The sequence below is a fragment of the Chelonoidis abingdonii genome, chromosome 2 (assembly GCF_003597395.2).
Source record: "Chelonoidis abingdonii isolate Lonesome George chromosome 2, CheloAbing_2.0, whole genome shotgun sequence".
NCBI lineage: Eukaryota > Metazoa > Chordata > Testudines > Testudinidae > Chelonoidis > Chelonoidis abingdonii.
Genome location: NC_133770.1, coordinates 277,793,473 through 277,809,108, shown reverse-complemented (window position 1 = coordinate 277,809,108; position 15,636 = coordinate 277,793,473). Strand labels below are relative to the sequence as shown.

The 15,636-nt window shown below is 41.6% G+C and overlaps 1 protein-coding gene across 6 annotated transcripts in view; it reads right to left on the bottom strand.

The window, feature by feature from the left end:
- Positions 1 to 15,636, bottom strand: part of DEPTOR (DEP domain containing MTOR interacting protein) — a 108,469-nt gene that overhangs the window by 36,012 nt on the left and 56,821 nt on the right. For all 6 annotated transcript variants that reach the window (XR_012655389.1, XR_012655391.1, XR_012655390.1 and 3 more), the window contains exon 5: positions 15,445 to 15,623. Coding sequence is in view for 2 of the 6 variants with exons in the window: in XM_032777226.2 (XP_032633117.1) it covers positions 15,445 to 15,623 (179 nt within the window). In the remaining 4 variants the exon portion in view is untranslated. The remainder of the gene's footprint in view (positions 1 to 15,444; positions 15,624 to 15,636) is intronic.

Genomic DNA, 15,636 nt, shown 5'->3' with positions numbered 1-15,636 from the left:
TTTTACATACACTTGCTAACACTTACATACAATCTTGTGACCAGCAAAGGCTACAAACAACTCTCAGATTTACAGTGAGAGGGAAGCAGAGCAGAACAAATATTATCTTTATTCAAATTTCACAAAACTGGAGAGGGTTAACAAAATGTGAAAAGTTATTTTAATAAATTAGGTGACTCGTGCTTTAAAACCCAGGTCATTTTCACAACCATCTTTTTCTTGCAATTTCACCCACAATTTCAGTCCCATGTGATTTTTAATCCTGATATCTCAGCCACCACCACAATGTGGTGATTAATACTTTCTGTCATTTGAAAGCTGTGATCCCCACTGGAACAGATTCACTGGTACACTCCAGCTGCTTTGCACCCTGCAGCCACGAGAAGCAGCCATAAACTCAGCTTAACTACTAGTTAAAATAGGGTTATGGCTATTTTATGTCACTGGTGCAGAACAAAGGAAACAGAGTGTGCAGGTGAATCTGCTTGCTAGCAGTTTTCAAGTCAACAGCCAGAAAGGAAGTGGCAAATGTTAGCAAACTGTATGGGATTTTAAGACCTGATGTCTCATATTTTTTCACAGCTGGAAACAAATGCTTCACTCCACTCTGAAGATGAGAAACGCTGCTTTCCAGAAGCACACAGAATGCAATTCTAACCCTTTTCCTGATTGGGACAGAGGCCCTGGTTCTACATCATGTTACACTGATGTAAAACAGGAGTAACTCCACTGGTTATGATAGAGACCTGCTGGCATAAAACTGGAGTAAAGGCCACAGATCCTCAACTGTCATTAGTCCCTCCAAGAAATAATATTTTTGGCAATAATCCAAGACGTAATATAGCAAGTCCCAGACCTCAATGTAATGTCTTGATCTTTGAAACAACAGGACATTGCCCTGAAGTTTACACTCTAAAGAAACAGCAAGTAAAATACAAAACAAATAGATGATGAGGGGCAGATCCTAACTGGGATGCCTCGCAGAACAGGTGGTCGTTAGACATTATCTGAAGGAAGGCAGGGCAGGAGCATGAATAGGATGTACCATCCTTCTGTGACTGAACTGCTTTTTTACCTGGCTTTTCCACACCCTCCTATGAACTGTTTTGGATCAACTCTGATTTCTTTTTGATTCTTCACTTTTGCACACTACCCCAAGAAGAACTAGTGTTTTAAAAAGCAGACAATAAAGCAACATTATTGTGACAGTTTGTATCCCTATGCTCATTCTTTTTACAAAACTATAGTGGGATTTTGTACAACGTATGGCTTGTGAGGTATCATTTTAAAACATAATGTGCTGATCATTATTGTGCTGGTAAAATATGTGTGGCAACGTTCCATGTAAAGTTATAAAATTCTACTCTATAACATTACTGAGGGTATGGCTACCCTAGCACTTTACAGCGCTGCAACTTTCGTGCTCAGGGGTGTGAAAAAACACCCTCCTGAGCACTGCAAGATACAGCACTGTAAAGCCTCAGTGTAATCAGTGCGGCAGCGCTGGGAGCGCGGCTCCCAGCGCTGCAAGCTACACCCATAGAGGATGTGGTTTACATGCAGCGCTGGGAGAGCTCTCTCCCAGCACTGGCGCTCCGACCACCCTCACACTTCAAAGTGCTGCTGCGGCAGCGCTCCCGCAGCACTGCCGCGGCAGCGCTTTGAAATTTCAAGTGTAGCCATACCCTGAGACATATACCAAGTTAAAAGAGCAGGTAGAAACCAGTTCCTCAAAGACAAAAGGGAAACTGATGTCTCAGCCAGGTGTCAACAAAACCAAATGGACTATCACCTGATTAAGTGGCCATTCTCTGGCAGGAAAAAGGGTGTGAGTGAGAAATTTACATCTTGGCAAAGAAACTGCTGGAAGTTCCTGTCACACAGACTTTCTGTCTCCTGAACCCCAGCTAGAGATGATTCTCAAGAGGAGGAAAAAGATATAAAAATGGGGAACAGTTTCCCCAACTCATCTCTCCCTTCATCTCTACTCACAGAATCAACAACACCTGAAGGACAAAGCAATCAACACTGAACTAGGGCAGGGGGTTCTGGCTGAAAGGATTCCAGCCAGTAAGGGCTTGGCTACACTCACACTTTACAGTGCTGCAACTTTCGCGCTCAGGGGTGTGAAAAAACACCCCCCTGAGCGCTGCAAGATGCAGTGCTGTAAAGTGTCAGTGTAATCAGGGCAGCAGCGCTGGGAGCGTGGCTCTGAGCGCTGCATGCTACACCCGTAAAGGATGTGGTTTATGTGCAGCGCTGGGATACCTCTCTCCCAGCGCTGCCGCTCTGACCACACTCACACTTCAAAGCGCTGCTACAGCAGCGCTTTGAAATTCCAAGTGTAGCCATACCCTAAGACTGCTAAAGCATGTGGTGAGAGAAACCTTTGCTTTGAATTCATTTAGCTCGTTAACTTACATATTAGATATATTTTAACTTTTATTTACTTTTAACAAATTATGACTTTTATGCCTCATTACTTGTAATCACTTAAAAATCTATCTTTCTGTAGTTAATAAACTTGTTTTCTCTAACCCAGTATGGGTTTGCATTGAAATTTTTGAGAAACTTCATTTGGTATAACAAGATTTGTGCATATCATTTTCTATTAATGAAATGATGGACTTTATATGAGCTTGTGTTGTCCAGGAGGGCACTGGGCAGTACAAGATGCACACTTCTGGGGGAAAATCTGGAACTGGGAGTCTGCTGGTGTTACCCTGCAATGCAATTCATGAGTGGCTGGCTATAGCACTCATACAGAATAGTGGGGAGTGATTTACATGCTGAAGTCTGTGTGTGAGCAGACCAGGAATGGTTGCTCTCACAGCAAAGCAATGTAAGACGCCACCTCAGGCTGGTGAATTGAGGGAACACAGCTGTCCATCAGTACAGACTGCGCCCTGGTTAATGTCATAGTTATAAAATAATGGTGCCCTTCTTGGAGGAGAATACATAGCTTTCTGTGGCTGCCTCTTATTCCTCTGGCCTTTTGCCAGCTCAGTGTCCGTGTCTTGGAGACAGAAAAGAGAATGAGGACCAACTTGTTGAAAATGTGTGCACACTTTTGCATGAGGCTCTGGCAGGGTAAGCCTGCATACTTTAAAAACAAAATTAGGGCCTTGCTCTGTAGTCACCCAGCTTCATCGGATGCATGCAGTGGAAAATACAGTAGGAAGATATATATACACAGAGAACATGAAAAAATGGGTGTTGCCATACCAACTCTAACAAGACTAGTCAATTAAGGTGGACTATTATCAGCAGGAGAAAAAAAACTTTTGTAAGAGTTGGTATGGCAACACCCATTTTTTCATGTTCTCTATGCGTATATATATATATATACGCATCATCTCTTCCTACTGTATTTTCCACTGCATGCATCCGATGAAGTGGGTTTTAGCCCACGAAAGCTTATGCCCAAATAAATTTGTTTTTCTACATCTGCAAATGTGTTTTAATAATGGTACCTATTCAGATTAGTTTCTTATTACATATTGATAAATCACATCTGTTTGGAGCTCTCTCAACCTAAGGAAGAGTCAGAATGTTTGCCCATATGTTCAATAAGCAGAGAGCCAATTATTGGTCCTTGACTCTCCCTTCTATATAAACATTGTACATGTATCTCTAGCCTTATGAATGTGTATGTATTATTTGAACTACAGATAAAACCATCTGTGTACATACTCCAACAGACGTTTAAGCTCTTGCTATGACAAACCAATATGGTATTGTTTCCACATCTGTACTGCAAAGATTTCACTTCCCACGTGCAGAACATGTAGTCATGAACTGTTCCGTTTCAGACTGCCTCATATAAACAAGGAGACATCTTCTCAGTGTAAATCATCAGAGCTGTTCCAAATTACACTAGCTGAGGATATGCCCGTGTGTGTGTGTATATATATGCATACAGGGGTGGCTCTAGGGATTTTGCCGCCCCAAGGACAGCAGGCAGGCTGCCTCCGGCGGTTTGCCTGCAGAGGGTCCGCCGAAGCTGCAGGACAAGCGGACCCTCCGCAGGCAAGCCGCCGAAGGCAGCCTGCCTGCCGCCCTCGTGGCGCCGGCAGAGCGTCCCCTGCAGCTTGCCGCCCCAAGCACGCGCTTGGCGTGTTGGGGCCTGGAGCCGCCCCTGTATACATATATATATATACACACACACACACAGAAACACTCCAGTTGCAGGTCAGGAAAAAAGTTGTGATGTAATGAGAGAACCACATTTCATGCATCACAGCTACGAAATATGACATTTTTAAGCAGTATAAGAAAAACTTAAAGCAATAGGATTCCAAATTACAGGTCTCTGAAGTCCAATGGTAGCTTATCTCCTATTAAGTAATGTATCTTGTACTGTGTCAGAGGGGTAGCTGTGTTAGTCTGGATCTGCAAAAAGCGACAAAGACTCCTGTGACACCTTATAGACTAATAGAAGTATTGGATCATAAGCTTTCATGGGTGAATACCCACTTCATCAGACACATGCGTCTGAAGAAGTGGGTATTCACCCATGAAAGTTTATCCTCCAATACTTCTGACTGTATCTTGTACTGATTGTTCACTGCTTCAACAGTATACTTCAGGTAGTTTAAAGCATGAAAGCAGGTTAAAGTTTGTAAATGTAGCATCAAGATACATAAAGGGTAACAAGAAAACATTCTACAAATACATTAGAACAGTGGTCCCCAACACAGTGCCTGCGGGCGCCATGGCGCCCAAAGGGGCATCTTAATACGCCCGTGTCCTGGCCCCCAGGAGAGCACCCGCCGAAATGCCGCCGAATTTCAGCAGCATTTCGGGAGGAACGCCTCTCGATGACGATACTTGTCGCCGACAAGTGACGTCATCAAGAGGTGTCGCCCCTGAATTTCGGCAGGGACGCCTCTCGCTGAAGCCGCTTGCCATTGACAAGTGACATCATCGAGAGGCGTCGCTCCCGAATTTCGGCGGCAACACCTCTTGATGATGCCGCTTGTCGACGGCAAGCGGCGTCATCGAGAGGCGTCACTGCTGAAATGCTGCCAAAATTCGGCGGCATTTTGGCGGGTGCTCCACTGCCGCAGTGGTCCTTTGGTTGGCGCCCACCAGCCAAAAAGGTTGGAGACCACTGCATTAGAAGAAAGAGGAAGACCAAGGACAGAGTAGGCCTCAATGATGGGGGGGGGGGGGAAATAACAACAGAAAATGTGGAAATGGTGGAGGTGCTTAATGATTTCTTTGTTTTGATTTTCACCAAGAAGGTTGGCGGAGACTGGATGTCTAACATAGTGAATGTCAGCGAAAATGAGGTAAGATCAGAGGCTAAAATAGAGAAAGAACAAGTTAAAAATTTCTTAGACAAGTTAGATGTCTTCAAATCACCAGGGCCTAATGAAATGCATCCTAGAATACTCAAGGAGCTGACTGAGGAGACAGGTGAGCCATTAACAATTATCTTTGAAAAGTCATGGAAGACAGGGGAGATTCCAGACCACTGGAAAAGGGCAAATATAGTTCCCATCTATAAAAGGGGAAATAAGGACAACCTGGGGCTTTACAGACCAGTCAGCTTAACTTCTGTACCTGGAAAGATAATGGATCAATAATGGAGCAAATAATTAAACAATCAATTTGCAAACATCTAGAAGATAATAAGGTGATGAGTAACAGTCAGCGTGGATTTGTCAGGAACAAATCACGTCAAACCAACCTTACAGCTTTCTTAACATGGTAACAAGCCTTGTGGATGGGGGGAAGTGGTAGACATGGTATATCTTGACATTAGTAAAGCTTTTGATACTGTCTCGCATGATCATCTCATAAACAAATTGGGGAAATGCAACCTAGATGGAGCTATTATAAGGTCGGTGCAAAACTAGCTGGAAAACCATTTCCAGGGAGTAATTATCAGTGGTTCACAGTCATGCTGGAAGGGCATAACGAGTGTGTTCCCGCAGGGATCAGTTCTGGGTCTGGTTCTGTTCAGTATCTTCATCAGTGATTTAGATAATGGCATAGAGAGTACACTTATAAAGTTTGTGGACGATACTAAGCTGGGAGGGATTGCACACATCCAAAATGGGAAATGACTATCTAGGAAGGAGTACTGAGGAAAGGGATCAGGGTCATAGTGGACCATAAGTTAAATATGAGTCAACAGTGGGACACTGTTGCAAAAAAAGCAAACATCATTCTGGGATGTATTAGCAGGAGTGTTGTAAGTAACACTCAAGGAGTCATTCTTCTGCTCTACTCTGCGCTAATTAGGCCTCAACTGGAGTATTGTGTCAAGTTCCGGGTGCCACATTTCAGGAAAGATGTGGACAAACTGGAGAAAGTCCAGAGAAGAGCAATAAAATGATTAAATGTCTAGAAAACACGACCTATGAGGGAAGGTTGAAAAAACTGGGTTTGTTTAGTCTGGAAAAGAGAAGACTGAGAGGGGACATCATAACCGTTTCCAAGTACATAAAAGGTTGTTACAAGGAGATGGAAGAAAAAAATTTCATCTTAACCTCTGAGGATAGGACAAGAAGCAATGGGCTTAAATTGCACCAAGGGCAGTTTAGGCTGGACATTAGGAAAAACTTCCTAACCGTCAGGGTGGTTAAGCACTGGAATAAACTACCTAGGGAGGTTGTGGAATCTCCATCACTGGAGATTTTTAAGAGCAGGTTAGACAAGTATTTGTCAGGAATAGTCTAGATAATATAGTCCTACCACGGGACTGGAGTAGACGACCTCTTGAGGTCCCTTCTAGTCCTACGAATCTATGATCTTTTTCTGAAAGTGTAAGAATGTTTTCAAAGGCAGTGGATATTATCTAGAATATTATGCAACGCCAGCATTACCATGCACTCGGTTCAGTAGTCTGTTCAGTGAATCATTACAGTCTGCCTATGTGCAGGTTTAGTCTTTAATAAAGCAAGTTTATAGAACGCGGTTATCTGCTTTTCTTTGCTTCTAAATAAAGTATGCAAACTGTGGAGTTTGTGGGTAGGGGATAGGAGAAAATGAAAAAGGCCTTTTACGTTGCAGCTGTTAAAAATTGAAACTTTTGTCAGAAAAATAGAATGATGAAGATAATTTGGAAACAAGTCTTCCTGCTTTACTTATACAGCCCCACAGATGGGCACAGTGCATCATGAAACAAATACAGACAAAGTCACTGCCCACAAGAACAACACTGGAAAGAGTGAGATAACACAGGGAGGGGATGGTAAAAGGGAAGGATGAAACTGAGGACAATAAGATTACATGATCACATGAGAGGCTCTCTCTCCTTACCCCCCTTAAGAGTAAAAACTTGAAAAAACTTTAACTCATAGCAGAAAGGTTGTTTTTAAAACCTGATGTAAAGTAAACAAAATGGGCTGCGGATTTAGCCTAAGAAGTTAAATTGGGTGAAATCTGTATTTGAATTCCTCTAGGGACACAGCTAGCATGGAATTTTGTAAAACAAACAAACAAAAAACTTATGGAAAATAGTCTCCTATGGACATCACCTTTAATTTGGTCATATTTATACTAAAATCAGATATAGTGCGTGGGGGGTCTCTAAGGCTTCTTTGGGGTGCTGAATGAAGGTTTGTGTCACTGAGATAAAGCAGGACATCACCTATAAAGAGTGATTTTATGATCTTTAGCATAGACGCTGATGGCCTGAGTACCTGAAGAATTTCTGATAGCTATTGCAAGAGATTCAAGGATTAAAACAAACAGAAGAGACGATAAAGCACATCCTTGTGTCACTCTTCAAGGGAGAAAGTCTCTGATTAGGAGTCATTCCAGTCAAGGAAAGCACACAGTGAATTACCAACAGAGATTATAAATTGAGGAATGAACTTATCTCCAGTATCAGCAAATCGTAGTCCAAAAGAGACAATGGCAATTAAGGAAGCTGTACATGTCAATGCCATGTTTCACTCAAAAAATAAGAAACAATAGTTAAAAACAGGCAATTGGAGAAGTATATTAATACAACACGTACACTATAATAAATGAAAGATGCTTCTGGACAGCTTAGCCCCTTTTGCAAGCAGCAAAAGACAATCAGATCATAAGGGTTTTTTTTAAATTTTCTTCTACTTGCAGGTCTGTACACAACTTTAATCGGATCAGGTTTATTGGTGAATACATAAAACAGCATTATATCTTGCTGCTTAATATTGCATTCTTTTGCTTAGGGAAAGTTTCTTGTTACACAATGCTACACCTCTACCCTGATATAACGCAGTCCTCGGGAGCCAAAAAACCTTACCGTGTTATATTGAACTTGCTTTGATCCGCCGGAGCACACAGGCCCCTGGTGCGCTGTTTTAATGTGTTTTACCGCATTATATCCAAATCTGTGTTATATCGGGTTGTGTTATATCGGGGTAGAGGTGTACTATATTTCTGCTTGCAGAAGGTGGTAATGTAAAAGCTGATGCAGAAGTCAATACTTATTGTACAAGTCACTGTGAACGTTGTTTTCATCCATGAGAATGGATGATTAGTTGACAATAGACAAAATCTTGAGAGGTGCTGAGCTCCCCCATCGAGCTCTCCCATCTGCTATAAGTTAGTAGGATCTGCATGTGCTCAGCGCCTCTCAAGATTGGGCCCAGTGCAATCAACCAGAATACATTTTTTAAAATGTATTCAGATTTAAATAATAATTTTATAATATTACAACAAAACCCTTATTCAAACAGGAACTCTGCTAGCCAGCTACCTTCAAAAGAACTGCTTTCCATTCCTGCATCTTTCAGGAAAGCAAATGCTGAGTCCTCTCCAAAAACCCTATCAAACAGATGTATTAGTGCTGATGGAAAGTATCAGGAGGAGAGCTCTGGATTCTAAAGACTTGATTATCACCACAACAGGTACAGCACAGTCAGCAAGAATGCAAGCTTCTTCAAAACACACCACCTCCGAGCATCGTCTCTCTTCTACACTGTCTACATCTGCCACGGTCTACCACTGCCATAGGGGATAGTTCAATGACAAATGAGACTCAGAACAGAGATACCAATTAGTGCCAATTGTGATGTGAACATTTTCCCACCAGGAACTAGGCTAAAGTCATTGACTGTTTCATCATAGCCCCCAATCATCCTTCAGATGCTAATGTATGGCTACTACTGACCAGGTCCAAAGTCAAACTGATAATCTAAATGAGAAAAGGGACTAGTAATGGAAGACAGAATCTGTCTTAGTTCTAACTTCATATCATAGAATAGCAGAGTTGGAAGGGACCTCCGGAGGTCATCTAGTCCAACCCCCTGCTCAAAGCAGGACCAATCCCCAGACAGATTTTTGCCCCAGATCCCTAAATGGCCCCCTCAAGGATTGAGCTCATAACCTTGGGTATAGTAGGCTAATGCTCACACCACTGAGCTATCCTTTCCTCCCTCCCTATGTACTAGCTTCTTTATTAATTTGTAAGAGATTGGAAACATCATATTAATGAAACTCACAGAAGATACTAACTTGAGAGGAGTTAACACCAGTCATGACAAAGGACTAATACAAAGGGAAATGGGGAGACAAAAAGCATGGGGAGAAAAAAACAAATGAGATTTAATCTGGAAAAAGGCAGTGAAATAACATCATAAATATAATATAGTAACATGAAAGGGTATTCTGGGCTCTGTTCTGCACTGCCTGTAGTGGTTGACATCTGATTTGGTAGCATTTTATATCTACTTTGCACTTCAGTATGTGACTACACAAGGTGCAGGGCACAAGACAATCAGACCCAGTGAATCTAGGAGAAAATAATCCAAAATACATGCATGCAAATGTAAGCAGCAGCCTGGGAAGCAGAAATACTGAAAGAGATGAGTAATCTGGCATAGACACAAGAGATTGAATGTTGCTTCCTAGGTGCTGCATTTCTCGTAAGCTGGAACTGGATACAAGCACAAGCTGTACTGCATATACATTGACGTAAAATCAATGTGTGTCTTAATTTGGTGAGAATTTTTAAAGCATTTAAAAATATACTATTTTAAGACACTGCCACAGAGCATATGCAAGTACTGCCTGGCAAACACAAGTGGTGTCATAGGAAAGGACTTCCCTCTCCCAATATGAACCAGATCTAAAAGGGAAAGCGCTTAACAGCTTGAGATCCCTTGATCTTGATCTGATCCCAGACCTTCAACTTGACTGACTGCAAGCCTGCGGGTATACATACAGTCCTGCAACTCCATATCCATGGGGCTCTCGGTGAAAGAGAAGGAACACTCATACGCCAATCTTTGCAGTATCAACCACATTTATTCTCTTCACCTAACCATGCAGCATTAATTTATATTACAAGGGCCAGACAAACTGCTAATATGCTGACCTTGAAATTCGCAAATTAAGGGCCAAATCCTGCTCCAGCAAGTCATGTACAGGAAGCAGGAATGCTGCCTAGTACATTGGTCCTGTGGTCCAGGGATCCTGACAGGATTGCAGGAGGAATGAGCCATGAGGCTCACACTGCCGTACCTTTGTAATGGTGTAGGTCACGTGTCAAGCTAGTGTGTGCTACAAGCAGTCTTTGGGGGACTGGCCACATCCCTCCGCAGAAAAACCATGCCATGATGTGCCAACTGATGTTGTAGCCCCTCCTCCTCCTTAGAGATCTCTTGAGCAGGGATTCCCAAACTATAGGCCATGGTCCAAAGGTGGGCCATGACACAGTTCCAGGTGGTCCGCCATCATGGGTGGAGTTTTGGCAGAGCTGGGTAATGGCCGCTGCACCCTCCAGGCTCACATAGGTGTAGTCCTCCGTGCCGGGAACCACTGGGTGCTGGTGGTCACAGTGACTGGGTAGGATGGCATGGCCAGGAGTGGAGCTGTCCCACATTGTCAACTAGGGACTGAGCGCACAGCCTGGCCCTGCAGCAGCAGCAGCACCCCCTCGGACACAGCCCCTCCCGACACCCTGAGTTTCACCCTTGCATGCACCCTGAGCTACCCCACTCTCAGCACACAGCCCCTAACTATGCCCTGCCTGCACCCTGAGCTACCCTCTTCTTTGCACAGAGCCCCTAGATACTGCTGCCTGCACCCTGAGCTGGCTGAAAGGCTGAAAATTGCAGAAGAGATCAGGTTGAGCCTCACTAACATATGTCCCCAGCTGGAAAACCTGAACAGGGAGTAGCAGGCACATCCAATCCCATTAAAAAGACTCTTGGTCTAGAAGTTATTTTATATTTTATTTACAATATTTGATTTTTTTTCTAATTAGTAGAGACTAGGGTTGGGTTTACTTAGCAGAGAAATTCAAATTTTACACTAAAAAAAAATTGAAGACACAATATAATGTTCAAAGTTGGACAACTATTTTGTTTTAAAATCACATAATAACACAATGTGTTTTTTTAACAATTTTGTTAACAATGTGTTGCTTACTGTTCGGTTTTATACAAAATTGTGTTTTGCTTCTTTGAGCACCTCATTTTGCTCTCAACATTTTTTTAAAGTGTAGTTTTACTAAAACTGTTTGGTTACAAAGATCATGAAGCATTTCTTTGAGTGCCTACTGCTAGGAATTTATTTCATTATAATTGTTGACATTAAAATGAAAACGAAATGTACATTGTTTATTTACAGTGTTATAGCTTATATGAATGTAATAATTAAAATTAATAATTTTCCTCGAGAAGTGTTAATAGTGGGCTGCAGTGGCTATTGCAGCTACACAGAGGGCCATGGGGAAAAAGGTTTGTAAACCCCTAGATTAGAGCAGCCTGGGGACTGCTCTAACCGACTGCAGAACTTGGCAAATGGAGAGCTGTAATTAGCTCCCTCACTCCTCCTCTCACCCCTCTGCCCCCCACGGCATTGTGTGAATTTTAGTCACAGCAGATAATCTGTCCCAGTGCTTCCAAACTCTAGATAAAATATGACAGATCCCGTGTGTAAAAAAACTCTTTTGTCTGAACGTTACAGCATTCAATGTGTCTAGATGTCTTAAGAAGTGGAATTTTGTACAGCTGCAAAATTTGTCCTGTGCTCTTTTAGTTTTATGCATGCACAGACATGCTTCTCATTCCTTTATAGAATCTTTGCTCCAATCATCTGATGAATTTAATCAGTGGTTGCAAAGGCAGACTAAATACAGGTCATCGTCAGTGGCAACTCAAGCTTTAAGAGATGTACATAATATGCTACCCTAGTACACAAAGAGACAAATTTTCAGGCTATGACCTCTATTAAGGCATGCAATTTTTGTGAATCGTGACTTGCATACACAAAGTAGTAGAATACTCATACAAAACCACATTTGCTTGTATAAATCCTGTAGACGTCAACAAGGCCATTTACAAGTTCAATCATAGCGTGCGTAAAGTTGTGCATGCACAAAGTGAGGTCAGACCGAGGTCCTTTTGAAAATATACCCCAAGTTGTCTATCAACTGGCTATAGTACAACACTTCTGAAGTCAAAACGTTTCACCTTTCTACAGTATTTCCATAATTCCTTTTAAACATCTAGTTTTCCTTTTTTAAATTAAGCATAGTTAATAGCTTCTTGTGTGAAATCTAGGTTGAGGATGACTGATTAAAATGAAGACAAATATGACAGGACATTGTGCTCAGCACATAAGAAGAGTCAAATACTGCCTCAGCTGCAAAATATTTTTCTGAAGTCACTGAAATGAGAACTGGTATCAATGAATAAATTGGCACTATTTAGTTATGGATGGAAAATTACCTTTATACAGACTAGTTCTATCATACTTATTATTGCAGAGGTAATATAATTAAAAAATAGAAGAGCAAAGTGTATTTTATTCTGCTTCAGGCATATTCAACAATATCGTTTGCTAGAGATCACCTTTAGAGAAAGAAGGAATTTCATTCTCCATTCCTATTCAGTCCATGTCCTTGCTGCTTGTACTGCCAACAAGGATGTCAATTAGTGTCAAGTGAAACTTTATAGATCATGACAAAGAAAGCACAAGGAACATAGTTTGGTAATGAACTCACTATGCTGGCAGTGGGGGAAAATACTGTTTTTATTGGTAAATGGAATGCATTTGACCTAGAATTCAGTAAGGGGGAACAAACAGAATACACATACCCACGGCTACAGTTCAAATCTAAAATTGTATAAAGAAAACCTCTCAAGCCTAGCTCAGCTATTTAAGGAAAACTAAACTGCAATGACTTAGTAAGTCCATAGATATATCCATTTGCTACAGCTCAATCTGTAATCTTTCATGTTAATCTTTCACCAAATAATTTCTAACCCTATTCAAACAAACAGCTTTAGTGAAACCTTTAGGTCAGAATACCCTTATCAAACAAACTTTTGTTTTAAAAGTCTGCCCAAAGTATTCCCAAATATAGTGCTAAGTCCCAAGGCCCTGGTTCAGTTTTTATTCCATCTTTATGAAAGCGAAATCTCTACGATGCTAATGAAATTTACCTTTGTCAAATGAAGACGAATAAGGATCTCAGTGTTTCAGTTACATTGGGTACAATTCTGCTCTAGTTTATGAGATGACCACTCATGTTCAGCCATTGATTTTCATTACCCTTGAGTGATCACTTAAAGGTTCACGGGTTTCAAAACTGAATCAACTACCCTAATTCCAGGTTAGATTGTGCTCTTGGCACCCTTTAGCTCATTGGAGCTAAAGTGTAAGAATAGGAACAGAACAGAGAAGACTAGATGGATATGGAGGAACTCACTGTATCCAGAATCAACCAGGCTTACCCAGGCAGTGTACACCAGTAGGCCCAGCAAACTACCTCTTTTCCATACTGGCTGGTGTGGGAAAAGGAAACACCTTCACATCACCTCTCCCCCTTTACAACTAACCAGTGCCTCAGGGACACTCAGTGGGAGCAGGACCTGCACCTTCCCTCCAGCCATACGGTGAGCAATCCCTTGCAAGGGTGCAAGAGAGGATCTTTGTGCATCCACCCAGGTCTGATGAGGGCGACCCTTGGTTATTCTTCTGATTCTGTTAATGAGAACAATGCTTGCTTTGCAATAAATCTATCACATCCTGATTTTCTTTCCTCTGAACACATTTCAACAGTGAATCAGATTTTTTTTAAACCAGTTGGCCCTATATCTACATATAGAAAAAGCCTGGGGTAAAAATACAAATGAAATAATTGCTGCTATGTAGGGGGGTGGAGGGAGTGAACATTTTCAATTTGCACTAAGTCCTAAGCAGTTGGCACTCTATAAAGCATACATTAGCAACAAGAGTAATTATAGAATTTGAAGCTGCTTCTTGTAAACATTCAGAAGTAGCTGCTGTTATTACAAGGTAAAGACAAATTTCACATTTGACTAAAGTCACAGAGAAACCGTAGTAGCACTTTATAACACCTAGCCTTTTTTGCAGTTTCCTTCCTTGAGGATACAGGTATTGTCACAGAACAACAGAAAGACAATGCATCTAATCTGGTACCCTGCTTCATGCAGTTACCTGTTATTGTTAAATCTGTACTGTATTCTAATCTATATAGGTCTTATGCCATGCTCGTCATTGTAGCATCTGAGCATCTTCCAGTAGCGCATTAAGCAATATGACTAACACATGTCACGTGTCTGTTCTCTCATCCCCTCTCCAGGGGAAGAAGTACATACCGTGAAGTGGTCTAGATTTATTTTTTTAATATTTACACACACACACACACATGTTGGTATATGTTTATGTTAGAGAAAGTAAGGTCAAAGAGATTCACCTTGCAGTTAGAGCAAAAGGAGGTGAGGTTTGTGAAGGTCCTTAGTTCCTGGGGGAGTTCCTTCCACAGTCTTGGGCTGCCCCCAAGAAAGCTCTGTCACGTGCACAAGTGAGCTTTACCCTTATTGTAGCAAGTTATGTTGTGCCGGTAGCACCAAGGGGCCCCATTGCGCTGAGCACTGAACAGATACTAGTATCTAAAACCCTCTTTCAAAGACCTTACAATGCAGGACTAACTGTAATAATGTTTCAGGTGAAAGTGATTTCCCCATCCTTTTCCAAACATATCTGGCCAAATGTGCAACACGATAGGGATGGGGACATTCTTTTCTGATATCAGATTATGATCTGCTCATGTCCTGAAGCATGAGGATTTATAAAGCTTGTAATATTTATTCTAGCTAGTGTAATTTAGTGTAACTCTCCTTATTTATGGCTCTAATCCTTTGACTTTTACTAAGCTATTTACCTCAATTATATCCTAGGGTAATGACTTCCACTGTTTAATTATCCACCACCAAAAAAAAAGGTTGCCTTTTATTCATTGCTTATTTGTCACTAGTAACTCAAACCCAAATTCTAGCGGTTTTGACTGCTTTTGAAAATTCCACCCTTTCTTAAAAATAATTATACAGCCATCATTTAGACCAGAGTTAGAATTGGAAATGTTTTAGGACCAAACAGCATGATCTGCAACCTTTTTACATGATCCTGCATGGAAAAAGTGTTGTAAAGAGTGTAGCATTTGTTACCAGGCATTAAATTCCTTACCGTGCTGTATAATTCCATGCTCTAACAGTCTACGGCCAAGTTGTTCTGCCTCAGTCCTTGTTGTGACTTCTTCTTCCTGGATCAGCCACTCAATCAACTCAGATGCCATGACGGTCCGTTCATACTTGACTCCCTCCTCTTCCCTGGCTTGTAAAAGTGTGTTCTCAGAATTCATCAGCCTGCCATGGAAGG